The following is a 19,255-nucleotide window of genomic DNA, read 5'->3' on the forward strand; positions in this document are numbered from 1 at the left end:
GGTCTAAGAGAAACAACATTAAAGAGATTTTATTTTGGCATTTTCCTTTCAATTTGCACATTTCCAAACGTTAAATGGAGGACAACTGATTTTTACTGAATCAAAACGCCAGGGCATTAAGAAATAAATGTTTTTGTGTGAACAATTTGCTCATTTTGAATTTATCCTTGTTGCCTGTAAGGAGCCATTGACAATTTCGGTATAATGACTTGTTTGATGGGCAGAGAACAGACAGAGGTTTGCTGCTTTGCTTGGGCATATTAAACTGTTGATTGTAATTTATAGGCTGTCTAGTGCGGCTGTCGGCCTCCATTGTAATCCAATTCAACGCTCGGAGGAATAGTCCGTCCTTTTGGATCTGCCGCTAGCATGCGTTTGATTATGCCGTGTGTCCTTCTCTTCAAAAAGAAGCCAATCTACAAAGGGAAAACAATAGCATCAAACTGTTGCCATTTGGAATGGTCACTGTAATCAAGTCTATGACCTTTCTAACTATTATAATGCCTGCAACCCAACGGGCATTTCAACAGGAATCAGGTCTCTGCACAACCACTGAACTCTCGGGTACAGCAGTAACTTGGCAGGAAAGCTGCTACTATGTTCTATACATGTTAATGTCAATGAATTGGGAATGGTTGCAATAATTGTTACAACTACAATTTCAAAGTGGACGAATTTGCAAATCACTAGGGAAAGAACAATGGTATATGAACTTCTGAATATCTTCCCTCTCATTTTTATCTACTAGCATGTCTCAGAGGAGTAAAACCTCTTCAAAAGAAAGGTATGAGATGGCTCTAAATAATTTCATTGGTTGAGGTGATGTGTGGTGTGGTCACTACTTAACTTCTCTACTTTTAGCAGCTCCTCTGGTCGTTCATCCTCATCAGATTCTCATCCTCCACGCTCTGCTCTTCGTAACTCCTCCAAAGACTCAAAAAACTCAGGTCACGGGGACTCATCTGACAGCCAAGAACGCCGCAGCAGTAGATCTATGAGCCAGAATTCAGCTATTGCTGCGGCATATACACAGTACCTTAATTCTCTCTTTGGACAGGTAAATCTACATCTTTAGATTTATCCTTACTAGTTTTGTCTAGTAAATGTCTTAAATGTTTAGGATAACAAAAAATTTACCTAACGCTAGTTTTATATATCATGGTATTTATTTTTAATGACTACCATTTTGATGTAAAATGAGCCCCTTTCACACAGAGATTCAGGAAAATACAATGATAATGTGACCCTGCATTTGTCCAGGGATTGTTTGATTTCGGTTCATTAACACTGCCAGTGATTTGGCGAGATCTGTGAGTGCGTTCACACACAACCCGGAAAGATCCCGGAAAGACACATGACGTTAGGATGAGACGTGTAACGTACGTGTCGAAAACATGTACACGCGCATACCGTTCCACAAAGCTGGTGAACGATCTCAGCTTCAGCGCGGATCGTGAGGAGCTCCTGGTCTCTGCTTCGTTCCAGTTTGCAGACATTTGTTCGTCCTTTCTTTGTTGATGACGAACACAAACTTTCTTCTAAGAGCAACAGAGTCGCGCGATGGCACAAGCGTCACCACTATGACACACCCCTTACGGCATTGGCCCTGGCTTTTGTTCACACAGCGTGCGTTCCGGGACTGATTCCGGCAATGTTACTAGGTCCCTCCCTAACCCGGCATCGATGCCCGTATCAATCCCGGGTCGTGCTTACGTTCACACAGAAGGCGTTCTGGTAATTTCCCAGAAATTTTCCAGGATCAACGTGCTGTGTGAAAGGGGCTGTGGTATTTACAGTACATGCTACTCAAAGGTACCTCAGTGAAATAAAATAATGTGCATTTAAGACAAGTGAACAAACTTAACTAACAAAGTTCATGGAAGGTGGTGGACGTTAAACATAACTTTAAGCTGCCCAGCAAACAAATTTAGGTTCTGGGAACGTTCCGGGAGCATTCGTTTTTGGTTCCCAGAATGTTCCTAGAAATTTCCCTTATGGTTAGGGGAACATTCCTGGAATGTTCTACTTACGTTATAAAAATGGAACCTAAAAATAACCTACATGGAACGTTTCTATAACGTTCTTGTTTGGTTCCCAAAAAAATAACCTCATGGGACCATTGGGGAACGTTAGAGGAACGTTCTGTGTTTGCTGGGTGGTTAAGCAAGTCTGACCAGTTGAAAAGCACACAAAGCACTCTAAAACTACCCTGAGTGGCCAAATAAGACCAGCAAACTAGTCTAGATTCTAGATGGTTTAATTTAGACAGGTGAATCTTTTATAGGTGTCTAAAGTTAGCCAGTTTGTTTGACCCATAGATTATCAATGCGTCTTTATTTAGCACAAGGTCAGGTTCATAATCTGTGTTATATCTTCTGAGAAAATATTGCCGCCTGTCAACTCACCACCTTCCTCCTCAATCAGGTCAATAACAAGTGCCAAGTCAAGTTATTTTGGTACACCGAAGCCCAGACCTAAGCAAGCATCTTGCTCCTGCTGTTAAAACCGATGCTATGAATCTGTCACGATTCATGAATCATAGTCATTTAAACTCAGAGACACTTGATTATATTTTCAAGACTATGTCTGGAGATCAGAGAGCCAGCGAGCAAGAAACAGCCAGAAAACAGAGCGACTGAAGAACAGTAACAGAGAGAGAAAATGGACAGAGTCTAAGAGACAAACAAGACAAAGGTGCTCCGACACAAATTGGAAAACATACCAATGTATGCACACAGCCTAAAGCTCCATGGCTTCTTCTTGGCAGATTGGAGGGATGAATGAAATAAAAACAAATAGACAAGGGACCCTATTAGCATATATCTATGGGTACATAGCCTGAGGCAACTCACAAGTTGCATAACTGCTCCCTCTTCCAGAGACCTCTGACTGAGTAATGCATTATTTTTAATAATAAATTTGTGTTTTATGGAATTTGGTCCTAAAGTCTAATAAATGCAGTGAATGAAACATTTGAAAATCGGAAATGCCCTTGGGCACCAAAAATGCAACTATTTCTCAGTTAGCAAAGCCTTACAAATCAATTAGGCCTTATAAAAGTTGTACATCTACTCATTAGGCTTGCTGTAGTAGTCAGTTACCGTTGTTACAGTACATGCTGTTCAGCTGTACATGATTACATCACTTGGCCACAGTGGCACCGCCTCCACTGTTGTTGTTGTTGTTTTTTTAAAGAAATAAAAACAATTTAGTTCAGATGGACAATGGACGCTACAATTATAAACTGAAAGCTTCGGCTTTGCTCTATAAACAGCACGAGCTGCAGATCTGAGGTGTAAAAAATACCCAAAAAAAACATATATTATTCTTTACTGCGACTTAATGACTTCATTACAAGTTACAAGTCACCAGTTCCAATACGACTATAGAGTAAAATAGGCCTGGTTTCACAAACAGGGCTTGGATCAAGCCAGAATTAGGTCTTAGTTAAATTAGGACATTTAAGTAGCTTTTAGAAACATGCTTTAGGGAAAAAAAAAAAGACAAAACATCGAGACAAAACAATTGCAATGATACAATAAATCAAGCTCAACAAAGCAGCCTCTGAAACATAAACACTCACATCTCAGTATAGCTCAAGTGCTCAAAAACTTTAAGATGTAAGATTTAATCAAATTAAAGCATGCATATGTCCATAAATTATTATAATAATAACAGTAAGCAATAATTTATAAACCGTTTCTCCCCCCCCCCCCCCACACACATTGCCCCTTAACCATTTGCGCAGTTTGTTTTTGCAAAATGGTTCATTTTTTCCCACATCTCTCCCCATTCTTGTTTGTATTAGCATTGATGTGAGGCATGGTAGGACATGTTATGGTTTAATCCAATTATATCCCAATACCCCCCCCCCCCCCCCCCCCCCAAACAACACACACACACAATCCATGCGTCACTGTGCCACTGAGCAGCTTTGATAAGCATGCTACCATAAACCTCAGTTATTAGTGATTAAAATTGGGCGATGTCTCTAAGGATTTTCAGCTCTCATGCTTTAATAATTCCATATTTAGCTGTTTTTTGTGTCACCATTTTTTTGGTCATTTTGCTTTCTCTCTGCCCCTCTAGTCTACCTCTCTCTCTCTCTCTCTCTCTCTCTCTCTCTCTCTCTCTCTCTCTCTCTCTCTCCATATTTAGCTGTTTTTTGTGTCACCATTTTTTTGGTCATTTTGCTTTCTCTCTGCCCCTCTACCTCTCTCTCTCTCTCTCTCTCTCTCTCTCTCTCTCTCTCACACACATTTACTTTCACCAGGACAGAGATTTACTGCCAGAGGAACTAGACGGTACGTACAAAACATGCATATTTAATATCCGAGCCATTGCACAGCACATAGACAAACACAATACAAATGCTGCACACACTCAGCATAAGATAAACAACTGACAAAATTCAATAACATCTGACACAAATAAATTTGATTAAAAATGAATTGGTATTGTCATGAATGGTGAATGGCATACAGAGGATAGAGAAGTAAGCTGCATTAATAATACCAGAGCAGTGAGTCAGCCTTACGCTTAAGCTGCACAGTCGCATAGAATATACAACAGGTACAGTATGTAGCCTATACTGATGTAAAGTTCAATTATACATATAAATAATAATAACTAAACTAATTGTCCACCCCTAGTTTAAGGTGTTTTTTTTTTGTTTACCTGGATGTTCTTGATGTTATGTTTTCAGGTTGATCTAACTATATTATTATATTAAGTTGAAATGACACTGTCAAATTTGACATTTGTGACATAATGTTTTATGTAATGCCAATATGGGACATAATAATTAAGACCGCTAATATGGGACAGGCCAAAAGCACCATTTTAAGAGGGGAAACAGATCAATGTGTTTTAAACTATAGCTATCTCTTATACTAGGATACGTTTTATTACTAGAGAACACATTTAATATTTCTTGCAATAAAACAGAGGATTTGTAAACACTCACTCCTAAAATGTAGCCCATTACAAATTGCAGAATACTATATCCAGTAAGTTGAAGAAAAGTTGGCGATGTGATTAAATGTGATTACATTTCTCTACCCTTTAGAGCTCCATGTAGCATTTAAAGAGTTTGACTATGACCAGGATGGGTATTTGCACTACAAAGATGTTGCAGACTGCATGAGAACCATGGGATACATGCCAACAGAGATGGAACTGATTGAGATCATTCAGCAGATAAAAATGAAATGTGAGTGAATTCCTGAAACCAGTTTCAGATTATGGCATTTGTGACTACCTAAGGTCTACTCGTTCAAAAGTTTGAGGTCACTGCAGTTTTTTGTTTTGCTCGTTTGTGTTGAAAGAAATACTTTTACGTACCAAGGACACATTAAATTATTCAAAAGTGACAGTAAAGACATTTATAAAGTTATTGTCTATTTAAAATAAACTTTTTATTTGTCAAAGAAGTATCACGGCTTCCACAATAATACTGAGCCGCACAACTGTCTACAATATTATTATAATAAGAAATGATTTCAAAATCAAACTCTTCAAATCAGCATATAAAAATGATTACGGAAGGATCATGTGACACTGAAGACTGGCGTAATGATGCTGAAAATTCAGCTTGGCCATCACAGGAATAATATATATATCTTTTTATGTCACATTACTGTTTTCACTGTATTTTTGATTGATTAAATGCAGCCTTGGTGAGACTTCTTTCAAAAACATTAAAACATCTTACCAACTCTAAACTTTTGAACGGTACTGTATGCCAGTTTAAATGCAAAGATAAGCGTGTTAATGTGCTATGTGTGTGTTTGTAGGGGGTGGTCATGTGGACTTTGATGATTTCTGTGAATTAATGGGGCCCAGGATGCTGGCTGAGACTGCTCATATGGTCGGTCTAAGGGAGATGCACTGTGCATTCAAACAGGTGAGTACACACTCTAAAGTTGCCTTCAAATGAAGCTCACTTTGAAGTGTAGCTACATTAAATAGCGAGCAAAACCCCACAAACATCAAATTGTGATATATTGCATTGCTTTTCCTAACCTATAAATAAAATGATATCTTCGTGAAACTGAATATCTCTCTTAGTTTGACTGTGACGGTGATGGACGGATCACCTTTGAGGAGCTGAAAGAGTCCACAAAGACTTTGCTCGGTGAGAAACTGAAGAAAGGAGAACTGGAAGAAATTCTGACAGACATAGACCTCAACGGAGATGGGAACGTGGACTTTGATGGTAAGGAAGGCAGAATACTTTTGAATATGTACTATTTTGGGAACTGATGCATGAGTTTATAGGTGAGAAGACTTTCTCTGGACTGTTGAGCAGTGTAGATCAAAGCTCAAGACATTCACTAAAGCAGTGAACAAGCATTGAGTCACTAGGGTAATTTAAAAGTAATAACCAACGCAATTCACTCAAAAACAACTCTAGAGCGCCATCTAGTGGTCAGTATATGAAACATCAGCAGCCCTCTTTTCCTATAAAATAAAAGTTGTTCTTGCTGTGGATCTGCTTTTCTATGCTTTTGGATTGTTTTGCCACTGCAAAAATATTTTTCCAAAATTAAATCTCCAGACAACATGAGCTGAGGGAAATTATCTAGGAGCTTCATACATCATACACAGAAACATGTCTATCAGTCACAGCCTCGCTTTCCTGTCATGGCGCTGCTCTGAAAAAGGTCTAGAATTTTTTTACTGTTTGCCCCAACTATGGAGCATCAGACGCAACTAGTCTCGAGAGATGATGTTTATTTAAAAAAAAAATCGGCTGGAGGTACAACCAACCTACCTCTATCCCGCCACGACAGTCTTCCAGCATCCCTCCATTAATTTATGCGTTCGGACTGTCTTCGGACCTTCTGACTCGGAACCAATTCCGAGTTTGGAGCCCTTCCACTCGGACAGCACGCCAGATATGCCAGATATAACTTACTTGTTCTTTATCAAATTATATGTAAGGGTGAAGTCGTGAACTTTATATTTACTTCTTTTGAAATAAAGTGAAGTTATAAACGAAATAATTTGTTCATCTCCACTTGTCAATCAATTAACGTTAGCCTAGTTACCTCAGGAGATGTGGTGGCCATTGTTGGCAGCTTCGCGCATGTAAACGTACAGCAAATCGAACGAGGAGAAGCAGCAGAGTTGGGATAAAGTAAATAAAAAAGATGTTAAAATCCCTAAAAGCCAAGGTTGTGGAATTTACCGGGATAATAAATGGGGAAGCCAGTGACCAGTAGGCTACAAGCTGTCAACATGGCCGCAACGTGGCGCCCAAGCCCTATTCCCGCCATCTCCATGTTTAATCTCAATGAATAAAGTAACTATAAATAATGATAAAAGAGCAAAGAAGAGTTCGAGTGCGCTTTCAATAATCCGATGAATGTTTGAAAAAGGCTCGCTTCATTTTCACACGAATTCCGTTGATTAGTACGGAACCCCTCAGGTGACATTTCAGGGAAAGGGCTTCTTGAAGTGTGCCTCGTAGTAAACTAGAACCAATAATTTATATTAACTGAAAGTTTTGTCTCGGTTTTCTTTCAGAGTTTGTCATGATGCTGTCTCTCCGATAGCTGAATGGATTTCCACGTGAGCTCAATCATGAAATCATCAAACCTGTCAAAATATGGTGTGCATGAACTGCTGATATTTCTGTAGAACTGTACAGAGTATTTGTATTCAATAAAGGTCCGAAACTGTGTCAAAATGTTCTAGTTTGCTCGATGGAGGATGGTGGATTATCTAAATAGTAAGTAGTGTACGGGACAACACATCTGGGAGTTATGAAACAGCTGTTGTTGCACAACCAGTGACGTTGCTGCAACCTAGTGGAGGACATAGGGAACGATAATAATAATCCTTATTATCTGATAAGAATTATAATAATATTAATAAAATTAACTAGGCTTTAGTATCCCTGGAAAATGGATGGATAATAATAATCCTTGCAGACCTACATAGGCTCCAACATCCCATGACTCTATGAAAAGCAGTTTGTAAAATAGATGGATGGATGTAAATAAAACTAACAAAGATACAATGAAAAAGATGTGCATTTTATTTGAAAATTGACAACTTAAATATTTGAGCATAGCTGTAAAAAAATTACTTTTTTAAAACAAAATGATTTACATATAACAGCCATTATTTGACATATTTTACACACTTAAAGGACTGAGAGGCGAAATGAAGTAAATTAAACAACAGAATTAATTCTCCGGCAACAGGAGTGCAAAAACCAAAGCGGACGCATTATACCATAGTAGCAGAATGCAACAAGGTATTATAAGGCAAAAGTTTGTTTAGTCTGCACACAACAAGCACCACACAGGTATGAGCTAGTGGGTTAGCATTCATCACTCACAATATGCAGAATGCTTGCTGGATCTCCTTTCAGTATGGTGCTGGTTGCAGCTAAAGTATAGTTTGTTTTTACCTATCAAAATATTGCAAGTTTCCCTTTGCCATTTGTTTGTGTATAAATATCTAAACCTCATTCTCAAAAATTACCTTGCTTGTACCCAAAAAGAGACACTTGACTTGCAATATGGTGGCATGCTGTTTTTTTCTGTTTTGAAAGCAAACCTACAGCAAAAATGAATGATCCATCTGAAACTAAACTATTGAGACATTTGGAAGTCCTAACTATTTCCTCAGTATGAAATAAACCTACGCTTAACAGTATCGTGCCCATCTCTGAACTGAAAGTTTGAGACAGGAAGGAACTGTGCAAGCTTCATTAACGCCCAGTACTGCAAAAGTAACAAATAAATACAAGTGCATCTTCAGAGTTGTCAACTCTGTTGTTGTGCGACAACAGCCTCTTGTGCGTGCTTAACAGGTCAAGAAAGAAAGCTCAGAAGCGATGGTTTCTCCAGAGATTTAAGTGAAGAAAAGATATTTAAAGTTGCCTTCTATCTTGGTGTCCACCTTTTTTGTAGATGCGCCCTGTCCACTTCAACACACACACACAAAGCATGATCATGTTGAAAATGTTGGAATGCTCTCCAGCAACATTTCTGCCCCGAAAGCACTGTATGGAGGCTAGGGGCACCTGACAGGAACAGAATTTTATGTAGATTGTTTCTCCTAAACAAGATCAGACAGGCTGCTGAACAATAAATACTACAGGAAGGGATGTCGTCTAACACTCATCTTGAACACAAAGAAAACCGATGGTGATTAACAGATCGGTATGAAACTACAATAAACACTTTGTTCTTGCAATTCTCTGCATGAATTACATCTAAGCACACATGTAAATCCGTGCTGAGTTTTCAGTTGACTCTCCTTGGAATCTCATTAGTTCTTCGTCAGTCAGCACCATTGAGTGTTTGCATGTTGGCCAGCAGAGTGACAGGGAGTTCTGTGTGTGTTTGTGTGGAAGCTCTAGTCCCTGGGAAGGTTCTGCAGGTAGGTGAGAATGTGTTGGATCTTGACTAGTCGTTCTTTTAGTGTTGTCATGGAGAGGACAGACAGCTGGTAGCGTGGATCAACAGGAAGAACAGCTAGAAGCCACCAACAGCACGCTGGACCATTAGGTGTGGCCTGGAATAGGAAGAAAGTGTGTTTAGCGTCTTAAAATCAGCCTGCTGATTTAAGTACAATAAGGGGGTCATGTCCTAAGGATGTACAACATCCCAACCATGTCGGTTATTTGCCGATTTACATTTATCTTCATCTGTTGATAATGGAAATGTATCACCCGTTATTGCATTTCTAGTTGTACATGCCAATTTCCTCTATTTTTCATTCCAGATTATGTATACTATTAATTTAGTTATTCATATTTTGTTTTTAGCAATATTTCTATTTCGTTTTATTTTTTATTTTTAGTACTCCTTTTCTAAACTAGGATTTCTAATGTCCATTGTGTTAAGTTTCTCATGTAATATTTATATTGTATTTAATTTTATCACATTTTATTTGACAAAAAATATTTTTAGTAGCTTGTTTTAGTTCTAAATGGGTCATGAACTGCAATTTTTTATTATTTTATAATGCTTCCTGAGGTCAGTATGATTTGTAGATCAAAAATTGCAGTACATAGAAAATAGTACATAACTTTTTTTAATTAAATTTTAATTAAAGATCAAGGAAAATTTGCCCCGTAAATATAATGCTTTCTTTTGTAAAAGAGAAAGACCAACTAAACTAAATGCTCATAAAAGGCCATATAAGGACCGGCTACATTCATGAAGCTTACACAACAGCAACCTCCCGCCATTATTATCATTCAAAGCATGCCATTCCTCTACTGAAAAACAACGATTGTGTTTGCAAAAGCTGCCAAATTCACTTCCGTTCTTTCTGACACATTTATGATGTAAACGCACTTATGCAATCCAAACCCTGAATACACTTTGACCTACTTCCTCCCGCCTAGCCTGCTGTAGGGCTAAGAAGGGGGGTGGGGTTTCTTTCAGTAGGAGGGATTAAGCAAGCGGGAAATACCTGGATGTCAGCCTCTCTCTCAGGCATTGGCCCAAAATGCTGCAGGATCTGGTTCCGAAAGCGTGTCTCCAGGTTCTGGAACCATTTACGGGCCTGGTCGTACACCTGATCATGTAACACTTGTAGCTTTTTCAATTCTTCCTCATCCTTTACCTAAAACACACAAAACTGATAAATTCTCAAGCTTTATTTAACATTGCATCTTTAATTAAAGCTTAGTTTAACTTGTGACTAACTGATAAGAAAATAATGTTTCCAAATAAAACAAGTCTTATATCTTGCATTTCAGTAATCTTACATTACAGTAATCTAAAAATCCACAGAAGTGCATACCTTCATATCCTCCAGATACTTGATGTTGGCAATACAGTATCCGTCTTTCATAGCGCGTGAGAGGACGCAAAACCTCTTTCCTCCGATTGTATCCACGACAGAGCGCCCGTCTGGGAGGAAATGTACGCTTCGGATTTGAAGCATGCAGCCAAAGTCCACAAACCTTGACATATCAAAATATAAAAATCAGCAACGTAATCCAACAGACTTAATGCTAACAGCCCCATGAGAACACGTATAAGCACATGCTTACCCTTTCTGGGGGTCACTGATGCACATGCCGAACTGACGTGTCCCAGTTTCCATGCAGCGTCGTATCATGAGACGGTATCGTGGCTCAAACACATGAAGAGGGCAAGGCACAGTGGGGTAGGCCATGGTGCAAACAAAGATGGGCACATTCTTTGTTAAACTAGGAAAGACAAATAACAGAAGAGATTGAGTGTGATCTGAAGATTAGATATATAAGACTGTGTGTGTAAGACTTTGTTAAACTTAATTTTCAATAAACAAATGTTTCTCAAACAGTAATTTTATATCAAGGTAACAATACAAATCACAATGTGATATCTTTTGTTGAATTAAAAACGTAACAATTGAAAGGTACTTCATCTCATTTAATCATTTTTCTCTTTGTAATTACAACTTGATGGATTCAAACAAAAAAAGATTATGCATCATAATTGAATGGTAAGTCTGGCATCCGTGGAAAAGCATCTTCACATTATGTAACGCTTTAATAAAGACTCAAAACGATGAATCTGATTAAATTATCCACAAATGAAGCAATTGTGCATACTTACTCTGAGAGCTCTTTAGTTTCCTCTGCATGCAGTTTTAGTCTTTCTGAATGTTCCTTGGATAGATACTGCTTAATGATGTCATCCAGCACTTGTGTGATTGTGTACTTTCTAAAGGCAAGATACTGTATGAAAAACGAAAAAGAGGATGAGAACACCAAGAGAGAGATGAGGAGGAGCAATTACTAACACCCAAATATTTTAAAATGTAATTGAATATATGAAACTGCGTATAATATGTAAAAATGTAATATAAAAAATACTATGTGCACAACAATATGGACGACCAAATAGCCTTAGTGTCAATGTGAGTCTTGGAAGCAAAATTAAGAATTAACATTATAAATAAATGACAATATGAATTATGAAAAATGTAAATACTTTTTTCATACTTATAAAACTATGCTGCTAAAATATAAATACATCTAAAACAATTGTATTAGAAATATAAATTGTATTTAAAAAATAGTATTTCATTTACCTTTATAGTTGAATTTATTTCATTTATTAAAAAAAAGAAAATTCTTATTTTTGAGCCCTGAACGCTATTATAATGACTTGAATGTTGCTTGCCGTCCAAATGCACAGTCTATGATGTTGATACGAACCTCTTTCAGGCTTTCTTTGCAGAGAGGGCACTGGGAATTGTGGTCTAGGCAGCGCTCCAGACAGTTTTTGCAGAATGTGTGACCACATGGTGTTGTGACGGGTTGATAAAATAATCTAGAAAAGAGATAAGAGATGTTGTTGAGCTATATTAAACAGTCAGTGACTGACACTTTCAATTTTAGTGGGGTGCAAAAATTACACAATGTGAAAGCAAACACTTTCACTGGCACATGAACCTGCTGTCTGACATCTCATCTGAGGCTTTTTTGTTTTCACAGGGAAACAGAAGCTATACTAAGACACTGTTTACACTTCATTTCAGGTCCGATTAATCATATAAATGACATAGCTGACGCACGATTAATCCCAATTAATCGCACATTTTTATCTATTCTGAATGTCTCTTGATTTCTTTTTGTCCCATTATTTGTTTCTCATTTTAATGCTCTTATCAACATGGATCGTGGATCGGCTTGCTTTATGCAAATGTTTTTTATTGAAAACAACATTGGCATATACAGTGTTCAATTTCACACAATTTCATCACTTTGGTCTTGTCAACGGAAGCATTTGGCAACTTTTTAAAAGTAAACTTTCCATTGAGAATCTCCATTTCCATCGCGTTCATCATCCACTCAAAAAGTAACGTTAACCAACTATTTGGCCGGCTCGCAAGCCCAAACAAGTGTGTGCGGCGTGCCTGTTGTTTTGTTTCTGGTCTATCTAGAAGCTATTGAATGGGTTTCATAGTGCAGCGCAAGCCGCATATGCCGCGTCCTGTGGCTAAAATACAGTCTATGGAAAAAAACTACAAAGTTTGCAAGGCCAAAAAGTGAATGGCGTGAAAAAAAAAAAATGTACGCCATTAATAGTGCATTTAACTCACAGCTCTTTTTTTTTTTTTTTTTTTTTGAGAAACAGTCTGCTAATTCTTTTCAGTTTTTTCATAGGGCTTGGACACTAAGAGGACTTTTCATAGGACTTTTGACTCTAAAAACACTCTTCCCTCACCTCATACAGAGAGAGCACTCAAAATCATTTGGGTCCAGCAGGTCTTTTGGCAGGGTTTGATAGGACTTAGTTTCCTCAGTAACCACAGGAGTAGCTGCACTGGCAGTCACTGAGGGAGAAAAGTAGAAGAGCAGAGCTTTAGGACAAACTCAAGTGACATTTCAGACATATTCAAGCGATGATAGTAATGCATTCTGATCACAGTGCCAGTGGAAATAAGGTCTCGAAAACAGACATCTTTTAAAGGATCGACTAATCAGTGGGCTGCCTGAATTAAGTTGACTAATCATTCTAGGGAAGCCCTGTATAATTTGGCTGGTTTTGGATTTACTGGGGTCATTGGAAAACCACCTGGCCAGCTACAATTTAGCTTTTTCCTTTCATAAAAATGATCAGATATACAGTCAGTACAGTATTTGCATGGCTTTTCAACATTTGTGAACATTTCAAAATGCAGTTTTACGTGTCCTTGACTTACCAACATGCTTTTTGTGTTTACTGCCATGGCTGTAAGCCACGCTAGACCCCGCTTCAGACACAGACAGCTTCCTCTTTAGCAGCGCGCCTTTTTCTGGGTCACCCAACTGGGGGGCGGAGCTAACTCTTTTAAGCCCCTCCTCTACACCTCCCCCTATCCCGTGAGCACGAAGGGAGTGAGCTCTGCTCAGGCCGGAGCGTTCCAGACTTTCAGATCGACCTGGTTTCTGCAGACAAGCAAATGAGGTGATAAAATATTAAGAGCTGCTGATGTCACTGTCAAAGAGATTTAGTTCTAAAGTTCATGGTGCAAAGGCGCTATGGTGACCAGTATACCTCTGAGGTTTTAGAGGGAAGATGGGCAGATGCTGCCTGAGAGTCAGACGGATGCTGGGCTTGCAACTGGGTCTGCTGGTCTAGATTTTGGCCATCAGACATCAGGGTTTTACTGCGCAAGTGAAATGAAGAGCTGTGGGTTGTCTCTCTCAATCCAACCTTGACATTATCACTGGCTGGCGCCAACAGGTCATGCAAGATCTGAAGATGAAGAAAGATCAATTTAAATCAAAAAAGTTTAGAAAACAATGCAGCTGCAGTATATATTCAAAAGTTTGGAGTCAGTAAGATTTTTTTTTTTTTCAGAAATAAATACTTTTATTCAGAATTAAACTGGATTTTACATAAAATTAAATGTTTTAATATATCAAAAGAGTTATTTTAAATTGTAATAATATTTCACAATATTACAGTTTTTACTGTATTTTTGAATAAACAAATACCACCTTGAACAACATGAGACTTCTTTCAAAAACATTTTAGAAATCCTACCAACACTAATCTTTTGAACGGTAGTGTGTGCTATACACAACTTATCTTGCTGTGTTCTGTTTAAAAAAATGTATCGCAAGAATAAGATGCTGCAAGCTAGTGTTTGATTCAGAACTGTTATTTAAGACACTAATCTTAGTAAATGACATTTAGAGATCATGATTTTCCCTTTACAATTGTTCTCAGTCCTAATATAGGCCAAAAGGATAAGCACTTAATGACATAAGAGAATGTGTTTTAAGCTCTTCTACACACACACTCTGAAACACAGATTATGCAACACTCACAGTGCACTTTCCTTGTCTTTCTGTTTGCTTAGGCAAAAAGTCACATAGCTTCACCGGTAATAATTATCTTGCATAATTTAATTATGGTCCCGCACTGATATGAAACTCAGCTCAGTAACAATAAGTGGAGTCAGGACACAAATAACTAGAACTGTATCTTGAACATAACATTTCCAGTGGATAGATCTGAATCAAAGCTATCATGAGAGACCATATCTAATGTGCCAACAAATGGCTTTAAATAAATTGCAGTCACTGTTAAGCTGATAAACCAACATGCTCCCATAATAGATGGCCTTAACCACAGCAAAGTAGCAAAACATGTTATAGAGACTGCTTAATGATGCTGTAAGCAATGTTAGCCATTCTGTAACTTCCATCAGACCACCAAACATATAATATGATATAAATATAATAACATAGAATGGTAGAATATATATACACACAACATAATTATTTGTAGAATTATATAATTAGTATGTTATATTATTATATTAATATAATTATTATTTATAATACAACTGGGGTTTGCTCTGTTATACTTTTATTTATTTGTTTAATCAGTCACTTGAGGGTGTTTATTTATTGGCAAAAAAATATTCATTTAGTATCGATATTGAAATACAGGTTGGTAACATATTGAAGCCCAATTTTTATTCATCTCACCATTTCCACCTCTTGTTTGGCCTGATGGAAGTTTTCATCCAATGCCAAACACTGAAGGAAGACTTGCAGGGATTCATCCACATGACCCATCTCTTGGAGAAGTTTTGCTTTCCGGAAATATCCCTGCAAGAGAGGGACAGATCACAGTGAGTTTAGCTTCCAGGAGTACAGACGCTGTTTGTGTTAATCTGACTAGAATGGGGCTAAGAGTCTAGTCATGTTATGAATGAATGCTAATAACAAAGCTAGACACTCTGTGACTCACTTCAATATAAATAAACATTCAAGTGACCCACATCTCTGCCTTATCCCTACCCGTCTGTATCTCCTTATCTCACCTGTCAGCCTGGCAAACATCCTGTATACCTTAATCCTGTGCTTAACACAACTACATCCCCTTAAAGGGGTTTCCAATAACAATAACACCACAATAATTGTAGTAGAAATTGAGCTAATTTAACAACTTTAGGTCATATGCGGCAGTGCTGAAATTCAAATGAATGGCAATGATCGCTGATCAGACATTCAAACTCCTTTATGGTCAAGAAAAAAGCAGCAACAGCAGGGCTAAATAATAAGGATGGTCCTTTTCTGTGACAATTAAATATGGTAACATTCTCTATCTGGGTAATATAGCAAGATGAGTCTGTTGAAATGTGAAATGTGTATTGTAAACAAGTCAGTTTTGCATTTAATGTCACTGTTTTCAAGCAAAAGTGTATATATGAATTAATGTGTTATAGAGTTACATTACAGCATTATAGCTTCAAGCCGTTATTGCAACTGACATTTTTTTCTAAAACAAAAGCCTCAAAATAAAATGCGCATTGATCCTTTGAATTATGGCTGTTTATTGATACTTGGTAAATTGTAAACTTGAGTTTGCCACCCGATGTTAAAGCAACAATCCAACTACTATAACATTTGTAAAAGCATCCTGATGTACTTTGAATTAAACTTGCAATCTGTAGCAGTTGCAGGCAGTACGCATTAGGAAAATCCACAGACGTACCTCTGGGGATGGGGCAGCAATCAGGCAGGACTCCCAGTTTTCCAAAGCCTTGTGGTACTGCTTCATTCCTCTTTGAGCCTCGGCATGGCACACCTGCACCCACACATTACTAGAGTCTGAGAGAAAGAGAAAGAATCGGAGACCATGACAAATCTCAAAAGCCAAGCTTTAAGACAGTCAAATAGACAATATTTTTCACAATAATCATAATACTCCTGATTCCATAGATAAAAAGGAGAGCATTGAAATTCCACAAGAAGAACTGGAGAGAGGAAGTGACACTGCAGCACTGCCATTTTTTTTTCACAAGGGCAAATGAGGACGTGACAGAAGAGATGCGACTGCCGCACTTTGATTACGCTGTCTCTGTAACATGTACAGTGACGTCACAGATCTGGAACCAACAGTTTTATCATGATGTGTATCCCTAACACGATGTGGCAAAGGATAATCAAAGAAGAAGTGTCGTAATTTTTGTTCAGAACAACTGGAAGGTTGTGTACCCATTATGTAATCTACATTATCGGATATTTCCTGTCTGTCACTAAACAAAGATGACATGGTGGTAGATTTTCAGGATTCAACAATGCAAATAAAAAACGTATAATAAAAGTGTCATGCTTAAGATCCACTGATTTGGGTAAAGAGAATAAAACTGTTTCTCTAAATATACATGTATTCAATAAGGGAGTCAAAGACTGTTTTATATATCAGGGGCCACCAGTTTTAGTGACCCCATGAGTGACACCAGCTGCTGTAAATATAGTAAACACACTGCAATAAACCCAAAGTACTAAAATGACCACAGATTGACCCGTAGTGGTCAGATGGAACAAGAAGTCTGAGACTTAAAATGCAATATACTGTATACTTTATTGTATGAAAGTTTCCATTGGTTCTTATTTAAAAATTAGGATAAAATAAAATACATATATATGACTATTTATCCATATTATGATAAACTATTATGTATATTAAACTATTATATTATGATATATATATATCCCTATTATGATACATGTTAAATAAACACCAGCACTGTCTGTGCACATTGTGATCTAGTTGTTGTTATAAAACTCTGTTTGCTTCAGATTACAAAACACTGTCACGACCTGCCTTACACAACGCGTGCCGAGTGCGCATGCGCATTGCCAATACGTTTTATAATACAGCCACTCGCCAGTTACATGATCGTGGTGGGCGGGGCTAATACATAAATGAAGGATGTCAATCCGAATGTTGGTCAGCTGAACTCTTTTCACCTTGCTGCACCCTTTAAATAAATAATATAAGATGTGGTGACGATGTTATGATCTAATAGCATTGCCCCTGGCATTAGTAACGTTAAATATTTTAGAAACGAGGAAGGATTTGAACTTACCAGCTTCTAATAATTGACTCGTTAGTGCAATTGTATCGTCGTACTGTTTATTCTTCAATAGGTTTTCAGCTTCTCCTATACATTTAGTTCTTTTGACGTCTTCTGGGAAACACTTCTCTAAAAGTCCACATAAGATCACGTTCAATCGGGGTTCCCCGGGCCTCCTCCCAATGTCTTCACTGCACAGTTTACATTTAGAGAAAGTGCTATGTTGTAAACATCTCCTGCAATACGTATGTCCACATGGCACCGTCACTGGATCGGCTAAGAAACTATGACAACCAGGACAGTCAAATTCACAATCCGGTGTGGAGCTCGGCTCACTTTTTGCAGTCGACTCTTCGGATTTCTTCTTGAAGTTGCGCAGAACGCATCCAACTAAATTGCTCAGCTGGTCTGGCCGGACAGGGCCATATCGAAGAGCCATGGAAAACATATCTACAGCCTCTTTAAGACGATTTTCCGAAGCTAAAGCATCGGCTTTGAATAAAACAAGTTGACGGTGATCAACATGGCTATCCTCGTCCCAGTCGCCTTCTGTTTCAGATGATATAAAAAACCTTCCCCTTTCCTCCAAAGCATATTCTTGGTCTAGTCTTCGTAACGACATGCTTACGAGTGACATTCACAGATACGCCACTAATTTGACAAATATAATAAGTAAAAAATATGTCAAAGCATTCTTACAGCTCACAGTAGCCTACAAGAGAACGTAGTGACTCGCGCCCCTCAACACAGTCGTTTAGTCCGAGTGTTACGTAAAAAAATATCATCACGTGAGCATCAGCGAGCTCGCCTATTGGCCGCTGAGGCGCATTACAAAACACGAATCTCTGAGTTTTGTAACGTGCGTTTGGGTCTAAAGCGAGAAATGGCTCATATGAAAGAATGTGTGGCTTTTAATTAGAAAATGTCAGTGTGTCATCAGTTATCATCAGCTTGTCATGTGTTATTTACTTTTATGCTGCGTGTCTTAGTGAATAAAAAGAAACGTACATGATTTCCCCTTGTGATAACATCAATTGTGATTCTATTGTTTCACTGATACCAGAGGCTATTTAATTGTTACGAAAAAGTATATGAATAATTTCCTGTCAAATGTAAACTGCGTTTTTTTTTGTGTGTGTGTGTTGACTGGGGGTCTAGAATATAGGTTAATGTCTGGATGTTACTCAACAGTGTTAAGACTGCAGGAATGTCGAGTAGTTATGAAGCTGCAGACTCCTGCAGAGTCCCGCATTCTCAGACCCCTCGTTTTTCGAACACAGCGCCTCCTATCAAATTGTATCGGATAAACATGTGAAGAACATGCGTGAGTAGTAGGCTATCTTCAATTTTATTTAGCGAATCGTAGTAGCCTACTCGTTTGGTTTATTTTTTAATAAAGCTAATTTAGCTCATCGATACAACA

The 19,255-nt window shown here is 38.0% G+C and overlaps 2 protein-coding genes across 2 annotated transcripts; one reads left to right on the plus strand and one right to left on the minus strand.

The window, feature by feature from the left end:
• Nucleotides 1-749: 749 nt before the first annotated feature.
• cabp4 (calcium binding protein 4) lies at nt 750-7,669 on the plus strand. The gene is made up of 7 exons (XM_039664082.2): nt 750-784; nt 862-1,057; nt 4,274-4,304; nt 5,069-5,212; nt 5,796-5,905; nt 6,070-6,217; nt 7,531-7,669. Exons 1-7 carry the CDS (start codon nt 750-752, stop codon nt 7,557-7,559), a joined length of 693 nt encoding a protein of 230 aa, XP_039520016.2. The 3' UTR covers nt 7,560-7,669.
• A 352-nt stretch (nt 7,670-8,021) lies between these two features.
• lonrf1 (LON peptidase N-terminal domain and ring finger 1) lies at nt 8,022-18,595 on the minus strand. Its single transcript, XM_039664267.2, has 12 exons — nt 17,845-18,595; nt 16,464-16,579; nt 15,452-15,574; nt 14,007-14,207; nt 13,672-13,897; nt 13,194-13,302; nt 12,182-12,296; nt 11,577-11,698; nt 11,027-11,185; nt 10,774-10,936; nt 10,441-10,593; nt 8,022-9,534 (listed from the first exon to the last, which is right to left on the minus strand). The coding sequence occupies exons 1-12, from the start codon at nt 18,467-18,469 to the stop codon at nt 9,376-9,378; spliced, it is 2,271 nt and encodes a 756-aa protein (XP_039520201.1). The 5' UTR covers nt 18,470-18,595; the 3' UTR covers nt 8,022-9,375.
• Between the last annotated feature and the right edge of the window lie 660 nt (nt 18,596-19,255).

This window comes from Pimephales promelas, chromosome 14 (genome assembly GCF_988280905.1).
Source record: "Pimephales promelas chromosome 14, fPimPro1.hap1.1, whole genome shotgun sequence".
Classification (NCBI taxonomy): Eukaryota; Metazoa; Chordata; class Actinopteri; order Cypriniformes; family Leuciscidae; genus Pimephales; species Pimephales promelas.